General features: G+C 29.3%; 2 protein-coding genes across 4 annotated transcripts; one reads left to right on the plus strand and one right to left on the minus strand.

The window, feature by feature from the left end:
* Window positions 1–364: 364 nt before the first annotated feature.
* LOC130981512 (uncharacterized) lies at window positions 365–1730 on the minus strand. The gene is made up of 3 exons (XM_057905103.1): window positions 1601–1730; window positions 1180–1344; window positions 365–579 (listed from the first exon to the last, which is right to left on the minus strand). Exons 1-3 carry the CDS (start codon window positions 1728–1730, stop codon window positions 365–367), a joined length of 510 nt encoding a protein of 169 aa, XP_057761086.1.
* Window positions 1731–6535: 4805 nt separating this feature from the next.
* LOC130979746 (F-box/kelch-repeat protein At3g23880-like) lies at window positions 6536–13303 on the plus strand. Of its 3 annotated transcripts, XM_057903276.1 has the most exons (5): window positions 6536–6756; window positions 6937–7021; window positions 7226–7326; window positions 8246–9605; window positions 10860–11293. In XM_057903276.1, the coding sequence occupies exon 4, from the start codon at window positions 8286–8288 to the stop codon at window positions 9435–9437; it is 1152 nt and encodes a 383-aa protein (XP_057759259.1). In that variant the 5' UTR covers window positions 6536–6756; window positions 6937–7021; window positions 7226–7326; window positions 8246–8285; the 3' UTR covers window positions 9438–9605; window positions 10860–11293. The 3 variants fall into 3 exon arrangements, with proteins under 3 accessions (XP_057759259.1, XP_057759261.1, XP_057759260.1); XM_057903278.1 differs by lacking the exons at window positions 6536–6756; window positions 6937–7021; window positions 7226–7326 and adding an exon at window positions 13142–13303 and having other exon boundaries at window positions 8019–9605; window positions 10860–10946; XM_057903277.1 differs by lacking the exons at window positions 6536–6756; window positions 6937–7021; window positions 7226–7326 and adding an exon at window positions 11994–12134 and having other exon boundaries at window positions 8019–9605; window positions 10860–10946.
* The last annotated feature ends 5335 nt before the right edge of the window (window positions 13304–18638 follow it).

Raw genomic sequence — 18638 nt, forward strand, 5'->3', positions numbered from 1 at the left:
TCAGGTTTCTCAAAGGATCAAGTACTGTAATATTACTCTAAAACAAACTCGGCTTAAAAAATTGTGAAACTTGGCTAACGATTGGCAGCACAAAATTTAGATGGTTGCCTGAGATGTTAAGGACTTGGATGGAAGTGGTGTTCTGAAAAGCATGTAGGACTGATGAATGTTGATTAAGATCATTCCATACAAGACTGAGGAGTTTGAGACGTGTGAGATTTGTGAGAGGAACAATAGGATCAGAAACAAGTGATGATACCTTTCCAAGATTACAGAAAGATAGATGTAAATGTAAGAGAGAAGGAAGCGTGTTAAGTACCTTATACAGATCTATGAAAAGATCCATACCTTGGGGCGAGCATACCTAGCTATCAGCACCACTATCTTGGTGCAAGTTTTCCTTTATGAAGTTCACGACAACTGAGGTCAACTCATCTTGATGATTAGTGTATAAATGATTAGCACCTTCTATGATATGTAACTTGTGGTTTGGTATAATCTTGGCAAACTCCAATGCATCTTGAACAGGAATAACAGTGTCTGAAGAACCATGAACTGTAAGGACCCTATCATACATTATGTGATTTCAGATTAGCTACATCTATGTGTTAGGGTTAATTTCATACCATTACTACTAATTTTTATTTGCAGTATAACCTTCCAAGCAAAATCATCTTTCACGTACGGAATTATATATATCACACTCATTCATAATTTGTCTACTCGAAATAACTCCTCTATGTTCTTTGCACGGTAGATTATGTTTTTGTTACATTCTGCAATGAATTCACCACTTGATTAGGGGGAATCAAAATGAAACAATTTTTTATTTGTCACATAAGATATTTAACCTTGCAAGCTGCCTCTCTGATTTTTAGTCATTATCCTACATTTCATTGCCTCTGCTTTATAATTTTTTTATTTTTTAAACAGAGACCATGTAAATTCAACACACAAATTTATGAACCAAAGAATGTGCAACAAGTGGCAGAAGGGTGATTAAAACTTACTGCAATAGCAAATTCCCTCATATTCATATAATCATAAAGATAAAACATAATCATGTACCTACGTAGGATAATGAGAAATTTATGGACACTGAATTTTTTTGTTAAATATCTCTCACTACCTCATCCAATCTTAGAGGAATTGAAACAGCATGATCAATTGACAAGTTACCTGACCTATTCTTCACATCAATGAAACCGTCCTTCTTAATTCTTTTCATATAACCTTTTCCAAGTCTTTCTTCAACTCCTATCTTCAGATCACAGCGTCCAGAGATGTTGACAACTAATTTAACATCGTCATATTTAGAAGCATAAAGAAGCACCACTCCGCCTCCTGCACCAAGAGTCCAAGATACAGAAACAGTTAAATTATAAGTACAGTTTGTATAAAAATAATAATAAAAAAATTAAACGATAAATTTATGAAAATGCACCAGTTATTTGGTTCTCAAAACCACACCAGTAAGTTACGTTTCATCAAGTACAAATAGAAAGAAAATGACCATTCACATTGAGTAAGAGTGGAGCGCATTTCATCAATCTTACCTCACCCCATATGAAACTTGGTTTAAGGAAATATAACAAAGTACTGTGTAATACTACTTTTCTTAATACTATATCAAAACGGATGACCATCACCGAGTTCCTCTGTAGCTTATCTTTGCCTAGAATCTCAGAAATATAAGCTGAAGTTTCAATTTCAACATACATGTCAACCATGGTGAATTTAGTGAGGGATCCAGAAAATTTTGATAGTAGGACAAAATATATATAATACGATAATAATTTTTATAAAAAATATTATATGTACATAAAAAATTAGCTACCAAATTACTTATGTATAAATGTATGTGTTTTTTAACTCATTTTTAATATATATTTTGTATTTAAATATATATTCTTACGAATGATTATTTTTTATACACGTGTAGCATAACTATAACTATTATTATTGTTATTATTATTATTATTATTATAGAATATGATCAATCTTTAAAATATTTATTTATCAAATTAAAATACTAAAACACTAATTTAAATAATAACATATAATTTAAAATTCTATTTTTTTTAAGTTTTATATTTTAAAAAAATTGAATAATCTTTTTCTTAACAATACAATTGAAATATCTTTTTATCTACATATATCACTAAATGATCATTTAAAAATTTATATCCCATACAATTAGGTCTTGATGATATTCATAGTTCAAAAAATTCTTTCAATTAATGCAGTTGTCATAGAAAAACTAAAACTAGCTTCGAAAGAAGAAACATCGATGGATCAATAATATTTTTTCAAGTTGATTTCTAAAAAAGAATATTAATCCATTTAAATTTAAAAATTGATCATTATAACACATTCAATATGAAATTCTCAAATTGAATATCAAGTTTCGAAAATTGAGTAAAACTAGAATGAGACCCGCGCAATGCGCGGAGAGATAGATTATTTATACTATATAGTATATTTTAATAAATGTTATATTAAAAATATTTTAGAGAACATATTATAAATAGATTTTAAATTTATTTATTTTTTAAAAAGACATAGGTTATTTATATTAGAATTATACAAAACTGCATTTTTTTTTTCATTTTTTGATTTGTATTAATGGCTACACTTTGTCTTTTCTTGTGGTTTTTTTGTTTGTAAATAATTAAAAAAATAAATAAATGAGAATGAAAAACATATTGAAGGTTGTGGTAGGCTTAGAGAAGGAGGGGTTAAATCTATGCCTTATTTTTAAGTTGCTGTTATTACCCTTTTTAAATAACTTTGCAGATTTGATTCTGTTTGAACTCAGCAGCAGAAATTTATGAGACAATTTATTTTTGTCTCATGAATATCAAAAAACAGAACGCAGCAGAGAAGAGAAAAGCTAACACTAGCAAGTATCCTGGTTCGGTTGCCTTGTGCTATGCAACCTACATCCAGTCTCCTCCACAACTATGGAAGAATTTCACTATAGTTAACAGTATTACATACACCAATAACACAGGATTGACCCAATCCTTTCACACTCAAGTTCTAACCTAACTTGACATTGGTTATGCTAATACCTAACTATACCTCTTAGTGCTAACCCAACTAAGAAAGGGATACCTTACAAGTACAAGATACAAGACACTTAACCAACCTAAAGAAATCAGTAAACAACTCTAGGCTTTGTTCTCAAGTGTATCTCTCAGCCTTTTTCAACTCTTGGCTTTTTCTCAAGCTTTCTCACAATGCCTTTTCTCTCAAGAAATTACAGAAAGATAAGCTTAGAAAAGTTCATTACATTCAGTAAAACATGAAGGAGATTGACTTTATCAGCAGCCTCTTTGCTATGTGCAAAACCAGATTCGCAAACCTCAGATACAGTTCTTCAGTATTGGCCAAATACTTCTTTGAAAGTAAGCATTATCCAAGTAGAGGAACTTCTTCACAGAACACTGTTCTCACACTCTGGTTTTCTCTCCTTGCTTCTGAGTGAACAGCCAGCTTCTTTTTATCTCCTTGCATGTTCCTTGGTTCTTCTTCCAAGGTCAACACCTTGAGCCTTGAGTTTCACCAACCCACAAGCTCACTTTTCCTTCTCAAACATCAAAGTAGAACATTTGCTTCTGACTTTTCCAACTTGACCAAAAGCCATGAAGGAGTGACCGAAATTGTTTTCCAATGGTCAACCAAATCTGAACCATAGAGATGCAACTTGGTCCCCAAGAATCTCTTGTGACCGTAAATTTGTAGCAGTGAAGAACAGAGATCAACTTTTCCCTTGAATGCCATTTTCGGATAGAGCAGAGAGTTGGAAAGAAGGGATGAAGATCTGATGCATGTAAGAGAAAATGGGTTACCTTTAACCTAAGCTGGATTTGGTTTGGATTTTCTGATTAGACTCTTGCCTTTCAAGCTTAATCTCTCTCTTTCTTTCTTCTTCGGTGAGTAGCGTGTGGAGGAAGCTCTCTCTCTTCCTCTGTGTTTCTCTGACCAAATGGAGAAAGTGTACGTTAAGTTGAGGAAAGCAAGTGAGAGGGAATTGCTTGCTGAGTGCAAATCGGGCTTGAGTATTGATATGGTTTGCTTGGCCCATTTTGATTTCATAGCTTGCTTCTTTTTGGGCTTTGCTTGATTTACCAGCCCACCAGCCTTGCCATATTATTTTCATACCATTTGGGCTGCTTAAATTGAATTTTGGCCTGCAACATAACATAAATAATTAACAATATATACTTATTAATTAAACAACTCTAATTATTTATTTTGCAAAAAATAATATTTGTCATCACTAATTAATTTAGTTAATTTCTTAACTCAACACATATAAAAATGTTAATTAAATTTAAGAAATTTTTTACAATTAGTATGAGAGATTAATAAATGAAGAGTAGTAAAAGTCTTAATATGTATAAGTTGTAGAATTTGAATATTTGTAACTGAAATTTTTTATAATTATTATTATTATGACACTTTTAATGTATGTTTGTTATATTTAATTAGTACTTGATGTTTCAATTGAATAATAATAGATAAGTGTTTTTTTGTTTTAATTTTTTTAAAATATTTTACTAAATAGTGATTGGTTGATTTTCATCTTTTGCCAAGTCATTAGAACTGCTGATGTAACATCGTTAGCAAAGAAAAGATGGCTTAAATTCATTGTGGAGAGAGTTGGTATCAACTTTTATATATTATAAATTGGGGCAATTTACGTTATTAAATTGTTACACCCTCAATATTACGCAAATGCATTGTTTCAAAATCCAATACGCAAATACGTTATTTTACCATTCTATATAAACCGCTACTGGTAGTAGCGGTTTACAGATGTGCATAAACCGCTATAACCAGCCGCGGATTATGTGTGTGCGTGTGTGAGGGTAAACCGCTGCTGGCAGCAGCGGTTTACGTGTGTGCATGTGTGAGTGTAAACCGCTATAGGCGGTTTACGTGTAGTGTGCCTATATAGTCAATACATATATATAGTTTCGTCTCCTTATATTGTAATTAAAATATAAATGTTATACCAAATAATTTTATTGAAAATTAAATAAACAAAAGTCACATGTATATATTTTTCAAAAAATAATGTAAATTGTACTATCTTTTAAGAATTAATGGAGGTCATGTATAATTCAGTTAGAGAATAAATTACACCAAAAACAAGAACAAAAAATACTGTTTTAATATATTATGTGTATAATACACCTATATATCTCCCTATTTTTATGTACTCACGTATCTTTTTATTTTGTATATGTTTGATTAAAAATATTATTTATATATTAAAATAAATTATATAGACGTATGTATCATGGTCGATTTTATGTACTCGCTGTAACATCTTAATTAGACTTTTCTTGTTAAATATCAGAATTTTTTGTTTGTCTGTTTTTTTCCTTAAAAACAAATATGACTTCTATATTTTAACTCTTGTTCACTGGAAATAACTAAGTGTAGTTTTTACGTTCTGTTCAATTATTAAATTGAAAAATAATTTAAAAAAATATTATTGTTTTGCTAATTTTGCTATTCGATTTTATTTGTCATAAAAAAATCAAGAATAATTATCAGAATTTTTGTATTTTTTTAATAGCCATGTTTTATAAATAAATAATTTTTTGTACTATTATTTTTAGTATTCTTTTATAAGTTTTGATTTTTTTAATCATTTTTTCATTTATTTTGTTTGTTGATAGTAATATGTTTTTTTAGATTTTTTTTTATATTCTCTAATACATATTGTTATATTTTTATAACGGAATTTTTAATACTCATTATTCATATAAAATTTTTAATTATTTCTATTAATACATATTCTTTTGTATGGAATTTAGTTTTGTATGGAACTTAGTTAATTTTTATTTAATTTTGTATAATTTGACTATATAGGCAGCACATTACACGTAAACCGCTATAGCCTATAGCGGTTTACACTCACACACGCATACACGTAAACCGCTGCTGCCAGCAGCGGTTTACCCTCTCACACGCACACACATAATCCGCGGCTGGTTATAGCGGTTTATGCACACCTATAAACCGCTACTGGTAGTAGCGGTTTATATAGAATTGTAAAACAACGTATTTGCGTATTGGATTTTGAAACAATGCATTTGTGTAATATTGAGGATGAAACAATTTAATAACGTAAATTGCCCTATAAATTGATTATCTTTCAAATTAAATTTTAAATATTATTTTTTGTTTGATAACCTAATATTTAAATAAAAAAATTAGTACCCCTGTACAGAAAAAAGGTAAATAAAAAATAAAATTCCACTACTAAGTAAATTGAAAGAATACTTTATTTTAGGGGTGTTCAAAATCAATCTAAACCAAACAAAATTGATTAACCGAATCAAGAAAACCGAAAATCAAAATATCTGAAACCGAAATAACCGAAAAATTATGTTTTTGCAGTTTTTTGTTTGGTTCGGTTCGGTTTTCAATTTTGGTTAAGAAAACCTGAACCAAACCAAACCGAACCGGTATATAAATAAAACATTTATTGCCCTACTCTGCACTCTCAACCCTCGTCTTCCACTCTCCTCTGCCATCCTCCGGAGTCCAGACTGAAGCAGCCGCGAAGGAGCCTCTCTCCCCCTTCTCCCCTCCTTCTCCCTCTCCCTTTCTCGTACCCGCTCTCTCTCCATCGTCTCCCACGCAGTGAAACAGCAGTAGTAGTGCAGCACGCACCATCGCCCTCCGTGAAGCACAGCGCAGCGCAGTCCAGCCGCCGTGTCTTCCGTCACACAGGTTTATTCTTGACTTTCTTTCTGAGTTTTCATTCTCTATCTGCCATTTTTTCCTTTTCTATTTTTGTTATAATTTTCTTCTTGATTATTGATTGGTGTTTTTTATTTTAATTTTGTTTTCTTGGTTCACTGCTATTATTAATTTTTTTTAATTTATTCTTCATTTTAATTTGTTTTCCAGTTCTTCTAGCCTCGTCGCCTCCGTCGCAGCATCTCCCTCTGTCGCAGCATCTCTGTCGTCCTCTGTAATGGAGCCTAAGCCTCAGGTTTATTTTTTTGTTCTGATTCTATTTTTTTAAATCTGGTTTAGTATTCTTATTGATTCTAATTTGGGATGAACACTTGGTTGGCTTGTTCTTGATTCTATGGCTGAGTTGTTGATTCTGATTTTATTTTTTAATTCTGAATTTTTTTGTTCTATGTGATTTAGGGTTGATTCTGATTTTCTTGTTTATTCAATGCTAATGCAGGAAAGGAGAAGGTGAAAGAGGAAGAATGTGGAATTAGTGCACAACATGAAAATTTCAGTCTCTTGCCTTTTTTTTTTTGCTTCTTGATTTTTCTGAGTGAGGTTGATTATTGTTCCATCTTCTGCTTCCCTTATTTTTACAAAATTGTTGATGATTTTAATTTTGTTATGTTTTTACTACTTTGTTAATGATTTGAGTCATGTTGATTACTTGTTTGGAATCAGTTTGGTTGTATTCAATGATTTTGTTTGTAAACTGTGTTTATTTGCTAAAACTTGTTATGATTCTAATTTTGGCCCTGTTCCCCTAATTTGAAGATTGAGAATCGAGAATACCTTTTAGAGGCACATTTTTAGTTTAGTTAAGCATTCATACTACTGTTTAACATTCATTTTTTCCTGAATATACAACCCTATTTGGTATTATTTGTTATAACTCAATTTCTGATTTCAGGTTCTTTGTTTGCTGAACAATTTTTTGAGATCTTGCTAGGAAACATCAAAATATGGCTGCTTTGCTGTACAAATTAACGGAAGCAACTTTTTTTTCTTTTTATTGTGTTGAACTTTTCATGTTTTTGGATTATTGTATTATAATTTCTTTTGTTGTTGAACTTCTTGTATCAAGATTTTTGTTAGTTATTATGTTGTACGACTGTATTTATGATTTTGTGAAATTAAACTTGTTATTTTGTTGCATATGTTTTTGTTGAAAATAATATAGGACAGTTTTAGTGCATGGGAAATAACTGAGACTGAATTCATTTTTTGAGTTGAAAACTGAATAAACCGAATCAAACCAAGTCGATTTTAATTGGTTTAGTTTGGTTCGGATGGTCTCAGTAAAAAGACCGAACCAAACCGAACTACTAATATAAAATTGGATCGGATAGGTTTTTCTTAAAATTCCACTACTAAGTACTAAGTAAATTGAAAGAATACTTTCTCAGTTTCTCTACTGTAAGACACTATTTTGATCAAGTTTCAAATTTGTGCGCGATCACAAATTTTTGGTTTTCAGAAACGGCGTTAATAATCTCCAGATTACCAGACACACGGGAATGCAGATGGAGCCTGAAGACCCAACAGCGGCGGTCCTCTTGTGTGAAGTGGTGGTGATGGAGATCCTCTCTTGGCTTCCTGCAAAGCCTCTGACGCGCCTGAAGCTTGTGTCCAAGTCATGGAACTCCATCATCTCCAACCCTCACTTCGTCAAACTTCACCTCCACCGTTCACCCAAAAATGGCATCCTCCTCCTTACGCGAACAAAACCGCTCACCCTCGGCGAAGGAAAAAAATGGGACTTAGTGTTTAGTAGCGTTGAATCCTTCATCCAGAATCCATCATCCACTCTTGTTGCTCAAGAGAATCGCTACTCCCTATACGTAGAAGACTGGGTTGTGGCTTCATGCAACGGGTTGGTTTGTGTGGCCCATGCTCTTGACCACCCCAAGACCGATATTAGTGATATCTGGGTGCGTTTATTGAACCCTCTCACAGGGGGTATTTCAGAGAACTCGCCGTGCTTACGTGTCGATATGCACAATGTTCTTGGATTTGGGTATGATGAGTCAAGTGATAGTTACAAGGTACTGGCTATCATTTGGGATTCTTCTGGAACATTGATTACGCAAGTTTATAGCTTTGGTGGCAGTTCATGGAAGAGGATCAAAAGTTTTCCTGCTTTTCCGTTTTCTTCTGAAGTTAATGGCTACTTCATCGGTGGCACTCTTAATTGGATAGCTCTCCGTACCCCGCATGGAAGTGATTATGATTGGGATGCTGTTACACTTGATATGTTAACGCTTGTTTCTTTTGACCTGAAATCGGATACAAGTAAAGAGATTCCGCTTCCAAAGGGTATCGATGAGATCCCCAGTGAAGAGCCAACTCTGGGAGTTTGGGGAAATAGCCTGTATCTTCTTCATGATTACCAGAACACTCATTTTATTGCATGGCAAATGAAGGAGTTTGGAGATGAAAATTCTTGGACTCAATTGCTAAAGATTAGTTTTCACCATCTCGGTGTTGAATGGCTATCTCCACGATTTGTATTTGAGAATGGAAATGTCTTCATGTTGAGCGGCTGCCATAGTTCTGAGGAAGTTTTTTATGACCGAAGAGATAATAGTGTTAAACGCGTTAAATTCTCGTACAACCCTCGTTACATCGTTGCATTTGATTATGTTGAGAGCCTGGTTCAGCTTTGTTAAAATTTGGTTCCTATTCAAAGTTTTGCTTCTGCAGCATTTTGTTCTGTCAGCAAAGTTCAGGTCATTGTGATTATTTTGGGTGATTCCTTACTTTGGCTACTTCTTGTTGTTGGATCCAAATTTGTAGACGGATCACTTTTATTTTGGCTGCAAACTTTATATATACAGGTGCATAAAATTCTAACATCCTTATCATGACTACTTGTTGCATAAGTTTATTAATTTTTGCTAATTGTTAGATGAAGTTTAAAGACAAATGAAGTTGCGTTGATTTTTTCATTAGTAAGAATCTAGAACATGATTTTCTGGAGTGAAGAATGATTTTCGCGACCATCCCATCGTAAAAGTAATGAAATTTTCACTTTATTTAGTTAGTGGTTACTTTATCTTTTCATGACATATGTTTTGTATGGTGAACTAGCTTGATGGCAAGCTGAAATCTTATTTATAGTAGTCATGGGATTGGATTGTACTAATAGGAATGAATAATATAAAGATGGAAATAAATTATGACATCCTATTACCCTGCCAAAAGTACCCTAAGTATGCCCTATCTATGATGTAGATGCTCTATTTATGATGTATATACCTTCATTAGTTTTTTTTCCGTGGAAATTATGTGGCTATGTGAAGGTGGTTTTGATCCTGTGTATCTCCATTTCCAATAGTGTTGGAACCAAAAAACTTACCTGCAGAGTATTGTTTCTAGTTCTTTTTTTCTTCGGAGTAAATTTGTCATGCAGCATATGATTTTTTGGATCTTTAGATACATGTCTAATAGGATAGCAACTAAAATAAGATTGCTTTCTTAGATTGTTACATACATGTCTAATAGGATGGTAACTATGTGTATTCTGAATTTTGTTGCTGTGAGATAGTTAATACGAAGAAAAGATGATGAAGTATTGACTAATGAGAGAATTTTTTGCCACTAGAAAAGTTAGATGTACTTAAGATCTTAAAATGATGTTGTAGAGGGATTGTTGGGAGGGGAGGGGTATCATAACAAAAACTTAATGAGGGAGCTGCTTTTAGTGTTCTATTGCTGTTTTGTCAACAAAATTATCAAGTCCAAGAATTACATATCACATTAGCAGCTGAAAATTTGTTTCAATGCACTAGAAAATATACTGCTAAAAGTCACAATTGACATTGAACTGTAAAATGATAAGTTTGATGCATTATGTCACAATAAGTTTCAATGCTAAAAGTCAATTGACATTATGTCTTTTTTTAAAATCCTTCTTTCTCTCTCTTTGTTTAAACTTTATTCCAACAAATTTGGATCAATATTTATTTATTAATAGCTTGCAAAACTTTCATTGTGGAATAAGTGAATGGAAAAATAAGCGCGTATATGCAAGTTACTAAATTACGGACTTAGTTGTCAATGGAAATATAAACAACAATTTCTATCTGCAGGGTCTGGAAAATATGACACCAATGATTACAAAGATAGACCAGAAGAGTGCAATAGAGCTTGAATCATATGGCTTGGGTACAAGAATGGTAATTCCTACTAGTAGTAGTTATAGTGATTAGATCTTAGCATGTTGCAACCGTAATGTTGAGAACTTTAGATGATACAACATTTGTAGCATGTTATTGCAAGCATAGGAATGTAAGCAGTGAAGATTAAGAACCAAAATTTTATAGAACTAGAAGCAGTTATTAGGTGATATATATGTGTGGTAATTCCTTTGCCAATGTTATTAGTTCCTTTAAAATATTTACTTGTTTTCATGATTTCCATGGGTGCTGTCACATCTTATGGTCAACTAGACATTTTATGACAATATCTTGTTATATTGAAGACCAAGAGCAATATTTTCAATCTTAGTAATGATGTTTCTGTATGACGAGATATCCAGTGTCGTGTGTGCAAAAGATTATGGTCAATCCTTGGTTCTGGCTTGCAATTAAGTTGCTTGTCAACGGTTGACTTCTATGAATTCTTCTGAAATCATGCAAGTGGTTTTAAACCCCTGCATTTCATTTATGCATACAGAAGATCAGGGTGCCCTAAATACTTTTGGTGTTCCCTTAGTTTGACTAACTGTTGTTCCTGTTTATTCATCATGCTAATTTTGGTTCTAAATATGTTATTTGGTGAATTTATTTTGAATTTATTCAAGATAATGTCATGAAAAAGTGAGCTAGTATTTGCAAATTATAATATAATGAAGTTAGTTGTAAGTTAGGATATTGACACTGAATCTGTTTTTGATGTGAATTGCAATATTAACACCCAATATGTTTATCTGTTTAGGGTTTATTGCATTATTGTGGTAGATAGTAGAGTATGATTTAACTTTTTAAAATTTCAACCCTGTTAAAATTCAATTCCTCTTCAGAGTTATGCTTCTGCAGTTTTTTGTTCTTTAAGTTATTTTAAATGCTTGCCATGTCATGTAGGCGTAGGAAAAAGTTCAGGTCATTGTGATTATTTTGGGTGTTTCCTTATTATTGTTGGATCACAGATTACTTCAATTTTGGGTGTTTCCTCATTTTGTTCTGTAATGTTTGAAGTAATCTTATTTATTAATTTGCACGCAGATCACTTTAATTATGGGTAAAACTTTTTATATACACTAGTGGAAATGATCTTATCCAACAACACCTGAACAGAAGCAGAGAGTAATGCCCCTCCCACAATAGCAGCAGCCATATTTTCTTTGGTTTAAATAAGACCCTACAGTTACCAGTAAATTACAGTATTAGTTTACAAGAGAAGTAGTGTGTAAGTAAGGATTAATAGCACACAAATTTTTCACAAACAAGTTTCTTAGTATTTGATGGATTAACAATTATACTTTAATCGGTTAATGATGATTATTCTTAAGTAATTAGTAACAAGTTAGAACAAAAGAATAGGATAAAATAGAGAGCCATGAGGACCAAAATTTGGTTTATTGATTCTATCAGCAGATGTTATTCCTGTCTCTCCTTCTAATTTTGGAAGAGAGAAAGAGAGAGAGAGAGAGAGCTGAATTCTTACCTTAGAAGTAGAATTTAATCAGAACTAGAATGAGACCCGCGCGATAAATTAATATGTATAAGTTGTATGTATAAGTTGTAGAATTTGAATATTTGTAACTAAAATTTTTTATAATAATTATTATTACGACACTTTTAATTTATGTTTATTGCATTTAACTAGTACTTGATGATTCAATTGAATAATAATAGATAAGAGTTTTTTGTTTTAATGTTTTAGGTACTTCATTCTACTGATCCCTCTTTTATTTGGGACTCAAGACCTCTTGCCACAAGATTTGATCTATTAGCAGTAATTAGTAAACAAATGTTTTTTTTTACTATGCTTGCGCCTTATGGTGTTAAATTTATAAAATTTTACTCATATGTAGATGTTAAATTCTTATGAACTTTGACAGGAAAACATTGTTAAGACTTAAGAGTATGCTTTGTAATTAGGTGTTGACTAGACAACCTAGTAATTAGGAATTTAGGATATGCTTTTTCGTAGGTGAATTTAACTTCCCATTGGTAGTTTCAGGAATTTGTTGTTTTTGTCATGGAGCTTCAGATGTAGTAGCATCCTAAAAGCTTTGATTTAGATCAATGCTTGTATCTTTGAATTGCTTCTAATCTATACTATTTAACTACATACATTTCCAGATGCATATACATACACATATATTAACTCTTACATGTTTCACAAATAAATGAATGAATATGATCAGGACGCTTACAGACCCCAGAATGAATGAATGAAATGAATGAATGAATGAATGAATCTGATATTGGCCAGTTTACTGCTTCAATTCGTAGATGGAGACCCCGGAACCATACAAAGGTAAGGGTATCAAATATGCTGATGAAATTATAAGGAGAAAAGAAGGAAAAGCAGGAAAGAAGAAGTAACTTTGGCTTCACTTTTCATTTTTTTTCATTTATCTCCCGTTGATTTTCTTGTTTGTTAGTAATGGAAAATACTAAAGTTCCAAGCCAAAAAATTGATATCGATTATTAAGCTAGAATCACATCTCTCCCTATGATCTTTTAATCATAGCCAACATTATTATAATGTCAATGTCAATAGTGTGATTAGGAAAAAGGAAACTACTATACAAGTTCTTCTGGTGAAAGGTAATGGGTTTGAGTGTTGTAGTTAAGAAGAAAAAAAAAAGAGATTAAATTTTAGTATTAACAAGCCAAATTGCCAAGTTTATTTTCATGGGATGAATTGCTTCAAATTGTTCTTAAGGTATACCTTTGAGCTCATAAGAAATTTATAGAAGTATTTATAAATCATCTACACTACCAGAAAACTTGTATATTGAATTCAAATTATGACAATATGAGTAAAAGATCAAACTTTGTGAATAACTTAGGCTAGAAGGTTTGCCTCTTATCAATTCTTTTAGAAAAGTGATCTAATAGGACATGAGTATAGTTTTACATATTCCCATTCATATGTATTTTGTTCTTAAAAAATGTTATATGCAAGTAAAAGCCAACTACCAAATCTTTCATTATGTATTGGTGTATATTTATATATATTGTTTTATATTTTTTAATATATATTCTATATAAATAATTGATTTAATAGTTAATTTTTAGTATATACATGACATATTTGTTTATTCTTTTTATAATTTAAGCTCAAATTATAATATTTTAAATCAAACTTATTGTCCAATTTATGACGTAAAGGTTTTTTGAGGAAATTATTCTCCTAAACACATTAGCATCTTTATGTTATACATTAGACATGATCATTCGTCTGATTTACTCCTCATCAAGTTCCTTATTGTATAAGTCATACCTAATTAAAAATTGGTGCTTGAAAAATGTTAACATGTAGTACTTTCATAATTCTGTATGATTATAAATACTATAACTCAAATTATAGAGCACGTTATTTATTTATTACTTCTTGTATTAGTTATTCATGAATTTCATATTAATAAAAAATGGGTTCTACTTTCTAATACCATGCCAACACATTAATTTCTATGTTGATAATTTGATATGATGGTTTCTACTTTCTAATACCATGCCAACACAATTTATTTCTTACAGTGATTAAGACAATTTATCATAGTATCAATGGAAGTACTAATATAACTCTTTCACAGAGCATAAGGTATCTATTAACTATTAAAGTGTGTAATTATTAATTAAATACAAGCAGAGTACAAACTACAAAACCAAAAATAAATAAATAAAATAAAAGTAGAGTACTACTATGATAAAAAAAAAGTTCAACTATTAGACTTTATTTATTTTCTAGAAATAAAAATGAATATTGTATTTGGTAATTTAAAATTAGAATTAAGATTTTAGTTACAAAATATAAAATTTTAGTCTCTTTAGTATTTTTAAAAAATAAAGACATGAGATTAAAAATTTTAAGAATAGAAATTAAAATTTTAATAATTTTTTAAATACTCTTATTTAGTTTTGTAAATTTTAAATTTATATTTTAATTTTAAACTTAATTTAGTCTTTGTATTTTAATTTCTATCACTCAATTTTAATATTTCAATCTTAGTATCCTTCTAAATGGAGCTTTAGAAATTTAACTCGCACCGACAAATTGATCTCAGCTTTCTTTGATCTCAACCTGTACTTTACTTCTATTTTTGTTTTTTCTTTCTTTCTATGGGCCAGGGTACTACAACTTGTGTTCTATCAAACCAATCTTTTAATTATTTTTTGTCAGAAAAAAAGGACCTATATTGCAGGGCCACCACGGTCCTCTTCCTAAGATAGCGATTTAGGTATAATATTTTGGTATACAAAAAAAAAAATTTTAATATTCGGTGAATACTATTTTTTAATAAAAAATAAATACTATTATTTTTACAATAAAAAATAAGACATCATATGAAATATATGCACCCTAAAAATTAATTATAATTTCTTTTATTTGGTTTTATTTTTCACCAAAAGTTTTCATATTTTATCATATGAAAATATGAATACTTTATTGAGTTGTTTGTCTAAACGTCAAACATATTTTAAATAAATATTTATTTGATATTCATCTGACATATATATTTTTTGTATTTAATTATATTTTAATAAAAAATAAAAAATATTTTTTAAAACATATTTAAAAGTATTTAAATAACATCACACATTTAATTTTATTGATTTATATTTTTAAAATGAATATAAAAATAATATACATGAAAGTTGTGACTTGTGAATCACATGCATGAAAAAATAAGGTTCTTATTATTATTACAATTACAATATTTTTCTTTAGATCTGAAAAGACTCTAGCCTTTTCAATAAGTGGTGAACCCCATGATTAATAATTGAAGCTCCAACCACAAAGATACTTTATCTATAATTATCAATTGATGGACTTTATATTAAAGTACTTTAAAAATAATGCTACTATATAATTCTTTATGCTAATAGAATTTTCTTTTCCGTGAACTTTATTTTAAAGTACAAAGTTATTGAATGCAAAGTGTAATACTGATCTGCTCATATTATTTTTAATTAAGGAAAACTGAGTTGGTTCGGTCTTCCATCTATATTACAAAAAAAATTATACCAACAAAAAAATTGAAAAAAATATTTCAAAAGATAAAAATAAAGATGGTGTGTCATGTGTGGGTTGATTACATTTATTTAAGGGTACCATATATTTTGTTTTAGAAAATATATACTTTGGTCAAATAACCTGTAATAATTATATTAATTCTCTAAATAAGATAATTAGAACAGAAAAGTTATAAAATTTTCCATATAAAAAAATTACATAACTTTTAGTAAATTTTATTTTTTAAAAACATTAAACCTGCATTTTTTGTAATATTTCAATCAACAGAGTTTTATCAAAGGAGAGTTGACATCCAACGTTCACATAAAACTAGATGAAGAGTGCAGACTTCTATGACTTCTTGACAAATTTCGTTAGACAATTTTTTCAGTAAGATTTTTTTTTTTCTTTGTTAGGAAAATGCTGTAATATATTTCGTGCAAGAGTTATTATTGCACAAATGCACATTATATTGGCAAATATTAATGCATTTCAGAAAAAATAAAAAGTGTAATATTCTTTGAAAATTAATTTATTATTAAAAATAATAAAAGAAATAAAATATAAAAATTTTAAAATTTAAATTTTAAATTATTAATCTTAAATTTAAACTATTAATATGAAATATAATACATAATAAAAATATAAGATTTGTTTAGTTACCAAAAACTGCAACACTAATTATAAGTTTGGTAAATCGCTTGCTTAAGAGTTAGGTCTAGGGAAGAAACTTTTGCACATACATTTTGAATTTAAATAAATATGTTGATTGAGATTCTTAATTATGTTAATTTTTTTTGTTATTACATTTCTCAATGTCGAAATTATATGAATAAATCTATATTCTCATTTTGATCATATACGTTGAAAGGGATTTTGTTCCCATATTAATACTGCTATATAAATTACAGAAAATTTTAGGAGTTCGGTATTTTTTATTAAATTTGGTCAATATATGTTGAATTATTTTAAATAATAATTTATGTGAGTAAATTTTGATAAATATAAATATAAATTATATTAATTTATGTGTATAAAATTTAATAAATATAAATTATATATTTTGTGTATAAATATTTATAACTATTAGTATAAATTATTGTTAATTAAATATTAATTTAAAATAATAATATTATTGAACCTGTCACACTGCTGTATAAATAAAAGATGATATTAGGATACAAAATAATCAATCTCATTAAGTTAAAACTCTTGTATGTTATTCTTAGAGTAAGTTAAAAACCACCGGAATAAAATATTAGCAATAATTTAAAATACCAAACTTTGACTTTTCTACAATATTATCAAATTGTAATAATTTTATCTAGGATTTATTAGAGCCCAAGCTAGGATAACTTTTTAGAATCACACTACTATGATCCAACAAAGTCAAATCCAAAGTGAACTGGCTAGAGTTGGGTTGTTAAGTATTTTTTACTCGACATTTATTTTAAATCCAACTTGGGGATATTTGAATTCATTGTTTCTTCACTTCACCCTAACGCTATATGTCACTCTTGACTAGTCTATAATCCATACAAAGAGCATCATAAAATATAGTATTTAGACACGATTTTCTTTGTGTATTAGTATTGAAGTTAAGGCTAGCGATAGATAAACAAACGGACAAGGTTTTTTTAATTCACAGTAAATAATATCTTTTCTTGTTTAAAAGATAAATTATTTGTTGACAATATGAAAATTTATAATAGGTCCCTAATTATCCAGGTAACTAATTTAAGCAGTCTATATAAATAGTAAGTTACTAATGTGTCAAGAGATGTTTAGACCAATAATAAATATTGTTTAAACTATTTACTTAAATAATTAAATATTGATTAAAAAATTTTTAATTATGGAAGATACTTCATTTTTCGGACAAATATTCAGAATTTGAAAAGATATTTATTCTTTAATTTATTTATGAGATTTGTGCAAAAAACTTATCTCCAAAATTTATTTTTTCTAACAAAAATATTATTTACATATTATAATTAGTCACAATATATATATATATATATATATATATTTTATATTAATAATTAATTTTAATAACTAATTTTAATGTATATTTTTTTTATTAGGATGTGTATCAAACTTGCCCTAAGAATGAAATGCGAGCTGATATATGAATATGAACATTAAAATTATTGCTAGTCTTCAAATTTGAAGACATGTTAAAGGCAAATAGTATCTGAGTATTTGAACTAAATAAGTATTGCCCGTGTCGTATCATGTGATTGTAAGAATAATAAATATATACAAAAAAATTAAAAAAAATTCGGAATAAATAAACCATAAATTTTAAAATATGTTGATAAAAATATCTTAAAATTTTGATAAACTATCTAACCATTAATTCGTCTCATTTTTTTAACAATAAATACTTACATGTTATTTTTTTGTTGTACGTACAAATACTTACATTTTATATTCTTATTATTCACTGGCCGATAGTTCTTATAAATAATGTGAAAGATTATAATGTGTTTGTAACACGAGTAGCAATAATAAAATAATTTTAATATCTATTTTGTATTTAAAATTTTATTTAAATAATATATATTAAATACAAAGATTTTGATGTGTTTGAATAAAAAAAATTGGTTTTATGATGATTTTATGCCTATTTATATTATTAAGATTAATTTTTGCTGTCAACTTTTTTATTAATAAAT

This window comes from Arachis stenosperma, chromosome 5, assembly GCF_014773155.1.
Source record: "Arachis stenosperma cultivar V10309 chromosome 5, arast.V10309.gnm1.PFL2, whole genome shotgun sequence".
Classification (NCBI taxonomy): Eukaryota; Viridiplantae; Streptophyta; class Magnoliopsida; order Fabales; family Fabaceae; genus Arachis; species Arachis stenosperma.

Excerpts from the sequence above, each read along its gene's own strand:
- LOC130981512 (XM_057905103.1), bottom strand. The coding sequence starts at position 1,730 with ATGGTTGACATGTATGTTGAAATTGAAACTTCAGCTTATATTTCTGAG. Across the intron at positions 1,345-1,600 it reads AAGAAAAGTAGTATTACACA|GAGGCGGAGTGGTGCTTCTT; the intron begins GTACTTTGTTAT and ends CTCTTGGTGCAG. Across the intron at positions 580-1,179 it reads TGATGTGAAGAATAGGTCAG|TAATGTATGATAGGGTCCTT; the intron begins GTAACTTGTCAA and ends TCTGAAATCACA.
- LOC130979746 (XM_057903276.1), top strand. The coding sequence starts at position 8,286 with ATGCAGATGGAGCCTGAAGACCCAACAGCGGCGGTCCTCTTGTGTGAA.